Consider the following 13,490-nt stretch of genomic DNA (forward strand, 5'->3'; position numbering starts at 1 on the left):
AAAACAAGTAAATTTTTTTCAAAAATAATTTATTCACTTGAAAGGCCATACTTGACTCTACTTTTCTACATAATTCCCATTACTATTGAGGCATTTATTATATCTTGGGACCAGCTTTTGTATGCCATCGTCAAAGAAGCTTGCTGCCTGATCAGACAACCACTGCTTCACGGTCGTTTTCACTTTGTCATCATCGGAATGACGCTGTCCCGCCATTAAGGGTGTGTTGCTGGACGATTTTTTGACTCGCGGCAACACAATCAATGCAACAGCGTACTGTGCCACTTTACAAAAACTGCACCGCGCTATTCAAAACAAAAGGCCATGATAATGCCCGTCCACACACAGCAAATCGAACACAAGACCTTATCACTTCTTTTGGCTGGGAACAATTAAACCACCCTCCATACAGTCCTGATCTGGCGCCGAGCGACTACCATTTGTTTATGCACTTGAAGAAGCATCTGGCGGGTCAGCGCCATTCCGATGATGACGAAGTGAAAACAACCGTGAAGCAGTGGTTGTCTAATCAGGCGGCAAGCTTCTTTGACGATGGCATACAAAAGCTGGTCCCAAGATACGATGAATGCCTCATTTGTAATGGGAATTATGTAGAAAAGTAGAGTAAAGTATGGCCTTTCAAGTGAATAAATTATTTTTGAAAAAATTTACTTGTTTTTTTTTATTTCAAAACGGTACTTACTTTAAAAACACGCCTCGTATCTGCCCATTTTCCTCTATCTACGTGCGCAAAGTATCCAGCCAGCCACCTGAAAGATGTTTGGCATAGGTTGCCTATGGTAGGCATTCACTAACCGTCAAACATTATGCAGTAGTACTGCTGCTATGCATTGCTGATATGTATAGCTAACTATCGTTGAAATGTAGTCGTACTTTTCTCCAATTTGATATTGGGGTATATATCATTTTAGGATTCTAGGAATTAATACAACATTTTTTTAGGCTCTCAACATCTTTTCTTCTAAAATATTTTTCTTTCTCTCTTTGCTGCAGTGATGTTATCTAATTTGCAAATGTAAGAGTGGCTTGCATTTGAAAAGGAGACCTATATGGTGGCAGAGATAGACTCTAAAGACATTTTTTCTTTCCTCAATTCGGCTAATGAGGGAAAAACGGATGTGGAGAGTGGGTCTGAGGATGAGGAAGGAGAAAACATAAGGGACCCATTTGGGAGGGAGACAATAGTGATTGAAAATCTGTCTTTGGGCCCTTTTTCTGGAGCCAGTGGTTCCAGTATTCCACCCCTAACCTCAACCTCTCCCTCTTCATCACCAATGCTTTTCTCATGATATACACAATCAGTAATAAAATGGCCATGTAATATTGGGATTTTTTTAGCCTGCATGTCTTACGAGTATGTACATGCAATTTTATGTACCTCAACAAGTCTTTCATACTTGTTTTAACATGTTTACACTATACTAAAAATTTTGCAGGAAACTAAAAAGAGACCACAAACCTTGTATCATCAGCAGCCATGTAAATACTAGCAAATGGACCCATTTTTGGTTCATGAGTTAACATGTACTCCCCAGGAGGTAAATCACGAGTAGCTCGCAACACAGTCTCTAGAGTGTTAAGACAGCTGGAAGCTTGCACATTGTGGTAGTTTTCCTCACTACGTAAATCCTTGAGTTCCTTTCGCTCCACCATCAATACATCAGATGTGAAAGCATCAAGACGAGCTGAGGAAGGAAGGACAAAAGTATTTCATCAATAAGTTCAACAGATTCAGGCGTCAATTGGTGGAAGTTAGACATATTTAAATAAATAAAAGATTGTAGCATTTTTCCACAATTTTTTTTACTGCGTACAATGCGTTTCAGCTCACAGAGCATCATCATCACTATCATCTGGTACAAGACGCTGCAAAACATTTAAAAACAACCTTTATACCTTTGAGAAAGGGGTTGGGGAGGATTTGACATGTTTGAAGAAGGGGGTAGGAACAGGCATACAGAGTGGAGATAGTTGGAAAAGCGTGGGTTCCCCACACCCTTTAGTGGTATCTTTTCCCACTGTCTCCACTCTGTACGCCTGTTCCCACCCCCTTCTTCAAACATGTCAAATCCTCCTCAACCCCCTTTCTCAAAGGTATAAAGGTGATTTTCAAATGTTTTGCAGTGTCTTGTACCAGATGATGGCTCTTTGAGCCGAAACACGTTGTATGCAGTAAAAATTTTTGTGGAAAAGTGCTCCAATCTTTTGAACGTAGGTTTTCGCAGCGAGAGGCATCGTTACTAACGGCTTCCGGGTGCAGCTGCGTGTTGCGCTTTGTCGTGCAAGCTTTCGCGACCGCTGCAGGACGCATCATCAGGTGATGAAACTTGCAGGACGCATCATCAGGCGATGAAGTTTCATCGCCTGATGATGCGTCCTGCAACGGTCGCGAAAGCTTGCACGACAACACGCAGCTGCACCCGGAAGCCGTTAGTAACGATGCTACAATCTTTTATTTATTTATGTACATATTTCAACAAATTAGCATGAAGTAGAATATGTTGACACACTTTTTAATGCTTAAGAGCATATCTAACCATCTGTGAGACATAGGCATCATCCACCCCTGGCCTCAATGGAATACTGTAGCGGTACGGACCGGAGCCGGCCCGACGCATCATATAAAACATCGCGGCTGGGGGGGGTTACGTCTGCGCGCACACTCACATTTTTAGCATTTTTTTCACGGAGTTCTATCCTGAATTTATGTAAAGGGTTTTATTTTGTTTTTGCCATTGTAGTATATTTTTTTTTATGGATGTGACATGGTGTGAGAGTGGATTTCCGGGAGAGGCGACGCAGTGGTTCTCTCCCGGAATACGTTTGAAAACCCGCCTTACGGCCGGGGAAAAAAGAGGGCGTTGAGGTGCACCCGAGGTGATTGTGGGTAGTGCAGAGTTTATAAAAGAGAGGGACGAGAAGGATAGCTCTCTCTCCCTTACGGTGTGACACAAAGATAAGTCATAGTGGCGTGCGGTGACAAGCAGCAGCAGCCAAGCTACGGCACGTGTGGAGGAGGCCGATACGCGGACAGCTCTTCAGGGGTGGCGAGAACATCGGATAAAGGAAGTAAGCTTGGAAATTACCAAAGCCCGAATATATCCTTTGGTGTCCAGATGGTTCCCCCCTTTGAAAGTCCCAAGTGTGCTCCCCACAATAAGGCCCTAGTGAATTTACTGTTGGCTGGTTTTAGTCACGGCCCTGCAAGACTTAAGTGCGGCACGTGGTGAAGTTTGAGCATACTTTCGGAATGTTAGTGTCACTTGGCGGATCATTGAGCCCGAGTTCAAAACGGGTGGCCATTTGAACAGTTACGCCCAATTTATAATTGCTTTGCACGGAAAGTTCTTTTTGTAAGTTTGATGTCACTATTTTTACGTTGCTTATTCGCTAAAGAGCGTGGGTACATTTTGTTGTTGGAAACATCAATTTTTTATAATCATTGAGAAAGTGCTATTGTCATTTTTGGAAGGAGAAGCCGAAGGTGAATATTTCATGTTGGAGGTGACGCCGATGGATTTTGGAACGGGGATTTATTGTGTGTGTTGGGAATGCTTTAGTGTCAGTGTAAATTTTGGAACCTATGGTAGTTCAATTATTAAAATCAATTGTAAAAGGGATGTCATTGAATTTATTTGTTTTGCTATTGCCACGATTTCCTTAGATCCTGTTGTAAGTGAGTGTGCGTGCAGGCACGAACAATTGGGGAACTTGATTTTAAGCCCGGATACGGTAAGTCTCCGTAGGGGCAATTTTCTATTTTTGGGGAGTGGAGAGTTAACAATCACATGTACGGGGAGATATCGAACGGGAGGCGAGCGGGCGGCTCTCGCGGTTTGAACCGTTACAATACTTGACATAATAATCATCTCATTGATGCTGATTGCTATCATTAAGCTACAAACATTAGTCACCCATTAGACAATAAACATTAGGATATTCCCAAGAAGATCCAAGCTATTCTCACTTGATTTGCCACCATGACTTGTTTCTATTTCATTTGAAATTAAATTTAAATGTTACAAATGACTTGAGAAGTAAAGTATGTAAAAAAACCTCTGGAGAAATCACAGATTAACATGCTTTGCAATGTGCAACTGCACAAAAGCCAATTTTAATGAACAGGTTTGCCAAAAGTAATATGGTTAAGAGCAGAAAAATTACATTCTAGCATAATTTTTATGAAGTAAATCCCATAACATCTCTCTCTGGTTTCAGTGGTTCAGAACATAATGTAAGCTACATTATTCTTCTGGGAAGGCAGGTTCTCGCAGGTATTTTCTGATACTAGTTGCACTAGTTTTCGGTCGTCATCACTTATTCTATCACTTGATTCATCACCAAGGGGAATAACAACCTCATCAAGGGGATATAAATTAATTCCAAGGATTTTATAATGCTCACAACTTGACACTTCATCGAAATACAGTCTTTCACTATCTCCAAAAGAATTATCACTAGGGTTACCTTCACTATTTCCTAGCAGATGTACTGGTAAACGCTAATAATGTGTTCCCTTAACTATAAAGAAAATTCCTCGAGAAAGGTGACACCAGAGAATAGTACAACACCACTAAAGATGAGATTTGCTCATAAGGTTTCGATGGACTGACACCTGCTATGGTTTAACCATAGCTTGTTTTTCAAAGGCCCAGAAAGCTCATTAAAATTTTTTGTAGAAACCTGAAAATCCATTGAATACCCCGCAAGTGGACTGGTTTCCAAAAACTAGGATCAGCGTAGATTATCTTCATTATGCAGCGACTGAATTTTCAAAGCACTTGCCCACGCCCACTATCAGCTGATTGGCAAAGGGAAAGTCACGTGCTGAGAAACTTTCCCTCCCCTCAACCCCACTTGCTTAAGCAACACCAGCTCACCCGCAAAGATAAAATAAACAGAGTATAATTACTACAAACCTCTAATGAGAAATGAAGTAGGCCTCAATCGAATGGATAACCACTCCTGGATCATCTCGCTGACAGTCACAATTTCTGCTCCAAACTCAGGCTGAAATTCTAACTTTGGCACAATAGTTACAGGTCTTGGTTTATGTGCAGCCTATCAATAGAAGCAAACAAGAATCAACAAAGGCAATGAAAACATCAAATTAACAGTTTAAAATAAGTGAAAACAGCGAGATAAAAAAGAACAATATATAAGTATCAAAACAATATTACAACGAAGAATCATTTCAAGAACATATAAATATGGACCAGGGGTGTCATGGTGCCGGATCACCGTTCCAGCACTGGTTAACAAAAGACATAATACTCACATAACACTTTTATCAATATTGTTGCTCCAAATTTTCTAATACATATATACATTCATAGCCAAAACAAAAAATGTATGAATGCAAATAATAAATTGTAATAAAAAAACCCATAGTAATATTTTATGTGTAAAAAATGTTAAGGATAGTGCGTACCGGCACTGCTAATTTTGCCATGACTTCACTGAAATGGACAAAACCCCTTCAAAACATTAGATGGCAGCAACATTACACATATTATTAGAGGTCCGTGAAAGTGGTTTTATATTTTTTGCTAAAATTAGTTTTAAAACCATGTGATTTCGGTGTTATAGAAAATCTTGGCGGTGTTATTATAATGACACAATTTTTCCAGGTTTATAGGCGTTCTATTATTTTATGGTACACGTTTCTTGAATACTTATACTTTTGTTAAGCTTTTTACATAACATTTAACACAATTTCAATTGTACAAAATTTCTGATAAAACTAAATGAAGGAAATGGTTCAAGTGATATTGGTTTAAGGTACATGAACGGTTCAAGTAGGTATGTAGTCTTGGCGAATACGATCGGCAAATGACAAATCCCCACTACCTTATATGTGTATACCTACTTCGAGAGGCATTCCAGAATTTTAGGATTGTCAAGTTACTCTACACTAAATAAAGCCTTTAAAAATGCTTCAGTGGTAGCAACAACAAGCTCCTCCTTCGCTTTCTTTGACTGAGTGACTTGTGTGTTCAAATGATAGAGCTATAGAGAGACTTCTGTCGTTTTGCAGGTCCCCTTTCTTTCGCATGTTTATGCATATCGCTACTGATGTGCTTTAACAACGTGTCACATCTTTCAAATTCAAATCTTTTATTGCAAACTTTGCTCAGTCTTTCTTTCACTCTTTCTTTCACATAAAATCCTTCTGAGCTGAATTCACTTGCCCTGGTATGAACGGTATCACTAGCTTTTGGCATTTTAAAATTCCTTTCCTTTGTTCAATATTTAAAGCTGGAACCACGATAAAAAAAAGTCCAACCGCAAAACACAACCACTCCTGATGGTGTTTTCAAACTGAGTGCTGGTAGCTACAATATAACCATAGCTGTATTGTATAACTTACAAATTGGCCAAAATGTTTCATGTCGTGGGTTCCCTTTCGATACCCCTCACCCAGGTGTTGAGGGAAGGTAGGACAGCAGCTACATACAACAAAATCGTTTAGTTTTGATTACAGCTGCTGCCAATCGGTCAGGAAAGGCAATGAAAGAAGCACACATAACTAAAAATAATTGGATTCAAAGGAAATTGAAAAAATATTTCCCATTCATCAATCCTGAAACATCTAGAAAGAGAAGCTTTCTCACCTGAAGAATTAGATATTAAATTTGGCCAATGTCGAAATAATTTTTTTTTGCATTGAAGCTCAGTGGAGAGCCGAATGTCCGACGATCCATCTGCAATCAAAGAGAACCCCCTCTCCTCCTATCCTCACTGTTCCTTCCTTCCCTTTCCCCAACTGCTAGCTCTTCCTACCTTCAAATAACCATACGTGTCTACGGATGTCTTTTAACAAATCGAATCCCGCAGTTGATGGCACGGCGCCGTTGACGGCTGCCGTGGTCACCTCGGCGCCCATTTCAATCCGGCCTGGCGGGTCGCCGTCTACGGCGTGAAATACGGGCAGTGCTACATTGAGGCCGCTTTCTGACGGGACCACTTTTTGCCAGCCGCCGTTCACGTCACTGCGCCGTGAAATGCAGGCCGCTTTGAGACAATACGACTCTCTGCCACGCTGTGGGCCATGCCGTGAACGGCGGCCCGTTTCCAGCCAGCGGCCGTGTTCAAGTCAACAGAATTGTTACATTAGACCCACACTCAAGTTTTTCCTGCAGCAAGTTATCCAATAACGCTGTATAATGCATCGCGATGAGTCACCGGAATTACTGCTCGTCATTGACGCGTGCCGGGCGTGAGAGCTTGTATTTCCGCTCTTTCGCGGCCCCGTTAAATTTCTTTCGGCACTTTTTAATACATAATATCTAATTCTTCAGGTGAGAAAGCGCCTCATTCTAAATATTTCAGGATTGATACAAGGGAACCTGTGATAAATTTAACGGCAAATTCTGGCGGAGAAATCACTGCAGTGCGCGATATTACGCGGATGCGTTACGCGCGAGACTAAACAAGCCAATTGACCTTGGAATCGTAATGAGGTAGAGCAAATGAACGTCGGCAGCATTAAACAATGAAGGCTTAGGCTTTAATAGATTATGACCCATTAGATGTGATTTTTTTGCTAATTCACCCAAAATCGCAAAATTTCGTTTTTATTTACCGATTTCACGTTATTCTGCGATATTGCGTCTCGCGAATTTCACGGACCTCTACATCTTATATTTCAGTCTCATAAAGCCAAATTGACCCAAGTTTTATAGATAACAAAAGGAAATTTGTAGTGATGAAAATTAAAAAAGAGCTCACTCGGAGGACTCCAATCTTTACAGATCATATCATACTATTCTATGGATTATTAACGCGTTGAGTGCCACACAGTTTTATAGTGACTTCCCCATCAAGCTGTACATGCAGGTATCGTGGGACAGCAATGCGAAGCACAATACTGGCAAATTAGTGTAGCAATGCAAAAGTATTGTAAATTGTGCTATGAAGAAAATGTGGCACAGAGTGGAAGAAATATAGCACAAAATTTGACCAAACTGATTAGCATAACATTTTGTGACTCTTGCGAGGGACAACCATTTTTATGTTTACCTAGTTATAATAAAGTCCATTAAAGGTTTCTGAAAAATGTTAAATTTTTACCTTCATTATCATATTTTATAGTGTCGGTCACAGGTGACTGATGCAGCCAGAACGGAAAGCTCGGTGTCAGTCACCGATGACTGACGTGGCACTCAACATGTTAACAGGGAATAAGAACTCCACCCTTGAAGCAAAAAAAAACTTTCTGAAAGGAACTCTTGTTTCCACAGACAGATTACACATATAAGAAAACTGAAGAATTGTAAACTCGATTGTTTCTGGCTTTACTTTGTGAAAATCCATTCTTAATAATAAAACCTTATTGTACTTTTCCACACGATTTAATCAATACGACCGGTTTCGTCGCAGAGGCGACATCTTGAGGTACAGAAACCGTTATGATAACAGTTATTATATATACAGTCTGTACCTGATGATGTCGCCACTGCGACGAAACCGGTCGTATTAATTAAATCGTGTGGAAAAGTACAATAACGTTTTATAATTATGAAGAATTGTAGTTTACGCATACATCAAGGAACAAATAAGGGTCCCACCAATCTTACACAAATATTTCAGTTTTGACAGAAATTGAAATCTTAAATGTAACTTACTTCTTGTGCATCCACTTTGTGACGGACCAAAAGCCGATATCCTGGGGAGAACATATCCTGTTTCTTCAAATTGAACAATCTGTACACGTAGTTGCGACCTCTTGGAGGAGGAATAGGCCTGTACTTTTTAAGGCATTCCATTCTTTCTTTGATATCAGGTGGAACCTTTGGGCAAAACTCAGCCTTTGGGCCCTGCTCTTGAGCCAACCACTTCTCTTGTTGCGCAATCAATTCATCAAGTAAACTTGTTTCTCTATTTATTTTCATACCACTATTTGCAACACTTTTATTCTGCTTATCATTCACATTTAAAGAATTTTTATCTATACTTGATGACTTTGTATTTTCAACCATGGGAACTTTACCTGTATTAATTTTAGCACTTGCAATTTCCTCTACTTTATTAATGGTTTGAAGCATTTTTGCCATGTTTCTAGTTTGCCGTATATTTCTAGCTGGCTGCTTTGGTGATTCTTTAACACCAGCTTGGTTAACAACATTCACTTCGCTACTTTTAGATGACATTATCCTGGAATCTTTTGAGCTAACAACCTTGGGATTCTGAGATTTTGATTCATAATCAGGATCATCTATAACTAAATTTTCATCACCACTGTCACTCATGCATGAAGAACTAGCATCCATGTCGTTGACGTTTTCCACACTGCCTCTATTCAATTTTATGGCCTCATTATCATTTTCAATTACATCACCACGACTTTGATCATAGCTTTCCTGAGGAGCACAAGTTTCATTAAGTGACTGGTTTGAGACATCATTTTGTTCACTTGACTGCACATCAGTTGAGTCCTTGTCAAGTTTTTCAGCTGTCTTTCTGGAAGAAGTTGACCCATCCACACCAAAGCAATCCAAATCGTCAGTGTTATTCCAATCCAGATCAAAAGGTTCATCTGGATTTTCCTCCAGTTTCTTGTCATGCTTCCTCTTAGCACTGCCATACCTAAAAAAGTAATGTAAAAATAGCAAATTGTAGTTCACGTAGACCCACGAGGCAAGCATGCAAGTAAGCCTCACAATTACTATATAGACCTTGTTGTGTGCATACAGAACACACACTGTAACTGTCAATTTCTGTGACTGATTTGACAACCATTTCAATGAAAAACTAGTCCATTGTCGATATTACTATGCCGAAGATGCATTACTATAGAAGTGTATATGAAGATACAGCACTAATTGCTATGTAAAAGAAGATTTGAATTCTACCAGCATTTAATCACGTAAAACTTGGCGGTCTTCAAACTTTTTCCACCTCGAGTCGATTTTTTTGTGTGCATCCAGCCTAATATCTGTAATTTTTTATTTCTATGCCCCAATGAACTGCTTCTGGGCTGAATAATGGGGTAATCACAAATGAACATCAAAGGTCTAAAGTAGTGACAGGTCATTTACCATCAATTCATTTGAAACGATTGAACCACCAAGTGAATCAAAAGTCTTGTGAGTATTGCACAGAAACTAATCAGTCATCAATCAGTCCCACTTCCATAAATGAGTGCTCAGATGTCTGCGTGAATTTGAAGGGTTTGAAATAGTTTGAAGGAAGGAAAACACTCCAGAATTGATGAAGAAATGGATTGCCACAGAAATGATATCATGTACGAGTTCCTGATTCAAGCATAAGGAGTACGTATCGGTTACGTAAACAATTTTCAATTCAGTAACCTACTTCTTCTAGATTCCAATATTTCAGTGATGGTTACGCTGGCCAATATAAGAACTGTAAAAACTTTATAAACCTGTGCCATCGTCACCTGGATTTTGACTTGCATGCTTCTTGGTCATTTTTTGCAACTAGTCATGGGAAATCTCCATGTGATGGGAGAGGCGAAACAGTTAAGCACATTCTTACTTGAGAAAGCCTTCAGCAGGATCTAGGTGACACAATGACTTCCCTTGAAAAGGTGTTTGAGTTTTGCAAGTACAAAGTGGATAAATTTCATTTTACGTTTTAAAAAAAGAACAATTATCAATTTTTTGTCCCGGAATTGCTTCAATAGTTTCTGGTATGCTATTTATCTTGAATGAAAATGCTGGTGTTACTGTTTGTAGTGATTTAATAATTTTTTTCCTATGACATCTAAATGGATCACAGCAATTAATTTGGTATGTTTTATATTTTTTTAAGAAGTAGGTTTCATGGTGCTCACAAATACTCAAAAGAAGTCAGAACTTACGCAACTCCTGAGTTCAATCATTTGTCTTTCCAATGCACTTAATTCTTCAAATTTTAGGAGATAACTGAGTGTAGCTAAAGAAGAAAAGGAATTTCTCAAATGGCCGTATAATTCTCCCTGCTCGTCCACCTTGCAAGTCGAAAAATTTTGCTGCGTTGGTGTGCGGGAAGGGGGAGAAATTCCCCGCAGGGACCAAACACCAGCCTCTCAACCGGAAAGCCCAAACAACACACACACTCACACAATCACTCACTCAAACATACACAACAAGATCCTTTGTGGGGCTGTAGGGACCTTTTTTCCGACTTATTTTTTCCGACGTAGTCCATTTTTTCGACTTGCAAGGTGGACGAGCAGGGAGAATTATACGGCCATTTGAGAAATTCCTTTTCTTCTTTAATTCATTGAGGCCGTAGAAGCTCAATCCCCATTTTTTCCATTGAGTGTAGCTAGTTTTATGGCACTCTGTACCACTATGATCTACTACACTACAGTTAACAAGCTCTTGATACTGGACCATTATAAAGGCATCAGCAGGGATGCCGACTTACAAAAAATATTGGGGGGGCCCCAACCGGGGATCTTGCCCCGAGAAATTTTATAATTAGTGAGTTTTAAGTGTTTTAAGCATTTTAGAACAGTCATTTGATCAACATTGGAACTCTGTTAACTCGAATATCGAGATCTGGAAAATCCGGGGAAAATCTACAAGCCTGGCACATTTTTTCCTCACACCCATAACGAATTTTTGAGGGGGCTCGGGCCCCTTCAGGCCCCATGGGCCACTAGGCATCAGTCTAAATGAAAAATCAAAATATGAAAGTGACAAAATGATTGTAAACTGAGACAGAAAGAACAAATTTTGTCAAAATATTTTCCTTAAGGTTTACATAACTGGTTTCTAGAGATGGACACAAATATTAACCACAAAACTTATTGAAAAAAATAACTTGATGTTCACACTGCCAAAGTTGGAGGGCAACTGGGGTAAAAACCGTGCAAACAATTCCTACCTCCTGAGAGAAAAACTACTTTGTATAAATGGTTAAAGTGGCAGGGCTTACTCAGTTCATTTTCACTTTCTGTTCAATGAACCCTGTTCAGGTCTAAAAGGTGTGGTTGCATTATTACCCTATTTCAATGTAATCTGATATTTTTCTCAGCTCCACTATGAAGTTTAAAACTATCAATTCTTCAAAGAAGATACTGCTACAAGTTGACCTCTAGTCCTCATTTGAGTAAAGGCTGGTCAAAGTTAGACTATGTATCTTCTAACATTTTTTATAAGTTGTACAACATTAATGAAGTAAAACACATTCGTGAAGTTTTTTGTCAATACAAAATGGAGAATGTTAACTTGTATTGACATGTATGCTGTATTTTGATGTGTTATATAAAGCAACAATCAGGTTATCCCCAGCAATGAAGGGTAAGTGCTATGAATTTCTTAAAATATTCCATTTCAAAAATATATTTTTCTTATCGGGAGAAAAACAATCTGCAAATAAAAATTGTTTTAATTTTTGAACTTATTATGTACTAGATTCATGTTGTAAATATTTGCTAACATATAGAAAACAGTTAACACAAGCATTTCATCACACTTGAAGGAGGACCCAACACTGACTACCAGAGTCATGAAAAGGGATTTTTTTTACATAATTTTTTTTTAACAACAAAGCAAGCAAAAAGCCATGGATTATATTTTTACTGGTGGTGGGTCATACCTTAAGGAATATTAGAAAAAATAATTTAGCTTGATTCAGATATTGCCTCAGGTCAAAATTTGATGTTTTATAGAACCATGTTTTTGACGCAAAATTTTCTAAAATCTTATGAAACATATGAGCTTAGAGAATTTCCAATATCCCTTAGGATATTTTTCAATTAGTTTTTGGAATCCTCATAACTTCTATAGTAAACCTGCACATTTTCATAAGAATGGGATGAAAACTATGGCTGAGACAAATTATTTCCCTCTGGAGGTACAAGTGCCTCTGGACACTGCATTCATTGAAAAACTGCATTTTCACCCAAACTTCAAATGGCCGTGAAAAATAAACTATTAGTGATAGCCCAGAAATATTTTACACTGTCACATTCCTACATGGAAGGATGAAAATTGCCAAGTTTCATCAAAATCCGAGTCGGTGGGTGTCATGCCTGGATGAACTGAACTTTGGTCTGGCCAGGTCGGCTTGTCGGCAATTGCCGAGGGCCCCGAGTATAGTGGACCCCCACAACATTCGCATCTGTCTTTTAACGCATATGAATGGTACAATCAAAAAGACTCAGATTACTTGAACCAAAGTTTTGTTGAAATTATAAAATTCTACGTATTAAATAGTTGCTTTATTTCCAACATAATCAGGGTAAAAATATTAAATAAAAAATAAAGGAGTCATAAGATAAAAGATGCCTTATACCTGCCCCCACCAAATTTCGTATGCATTTGAAAATGGTGTAATAGCCGAAACCGGTAATAAATAGAAACTCTGTGAATTTTGTGGAAGTAACAAAGTGTATTTCATTATTAAGAACTGACATGGAATGGCCCAATGGGGAACTTGCATGGGTCGTCGATTGCTCTAAAAACTATTTTGAATAAGTAAAATGGATACATTAGCTCGCAAAAATACCTAAA

At 38.9% G+C, this 13,490-nt stretch overlaps 1 protein-coding gene across 1 annotated transcript in view; it reads right to left on the reverse strand.

Annotated features, from left to right (window-relative positions):
* Window positions 1–13,490, reverse strand: part of LOC124158721 — a 43,627-nt gene that overhangs the window by 9,874 nt on the left and 20,263 nt on the right. The window contains exons 8-10 of the mRNA XM_046533976.1: window positions 8,649–9,609; window positions 4,941–5,082; window positions 1,481–1,706 (exon numbers count right to left, since the gene is read on the reverse strand). Of these exons, the coding sequence (XP_046389932.1) occupies window positions 1,481–1,706; window positions 4,941–5,082; window positions 8,649–9,609 (1,329 nt within the window). The remainder of the gene's footprint in view (window positions 1–1,480; window positions 1,707–4,940; window positions 5,083–8,648; window positions 9,610–13,490) is intronic.

The sequence above is a fragment of the Ischnura elegans genome, chromosome 5 (assembly GCF_921293095.1).
Source record: "Ischnura elegans chromosome 5, ioIscEleg1.1, whole genome shotgun sequence".
In the NCBI taxonomy this organism is placed as follows: Eukaryota; Metazoa; Arthropoda; class Insecta; order Odonata; family Coenagrionidae; genus Ischnura; species Ischnura elegans.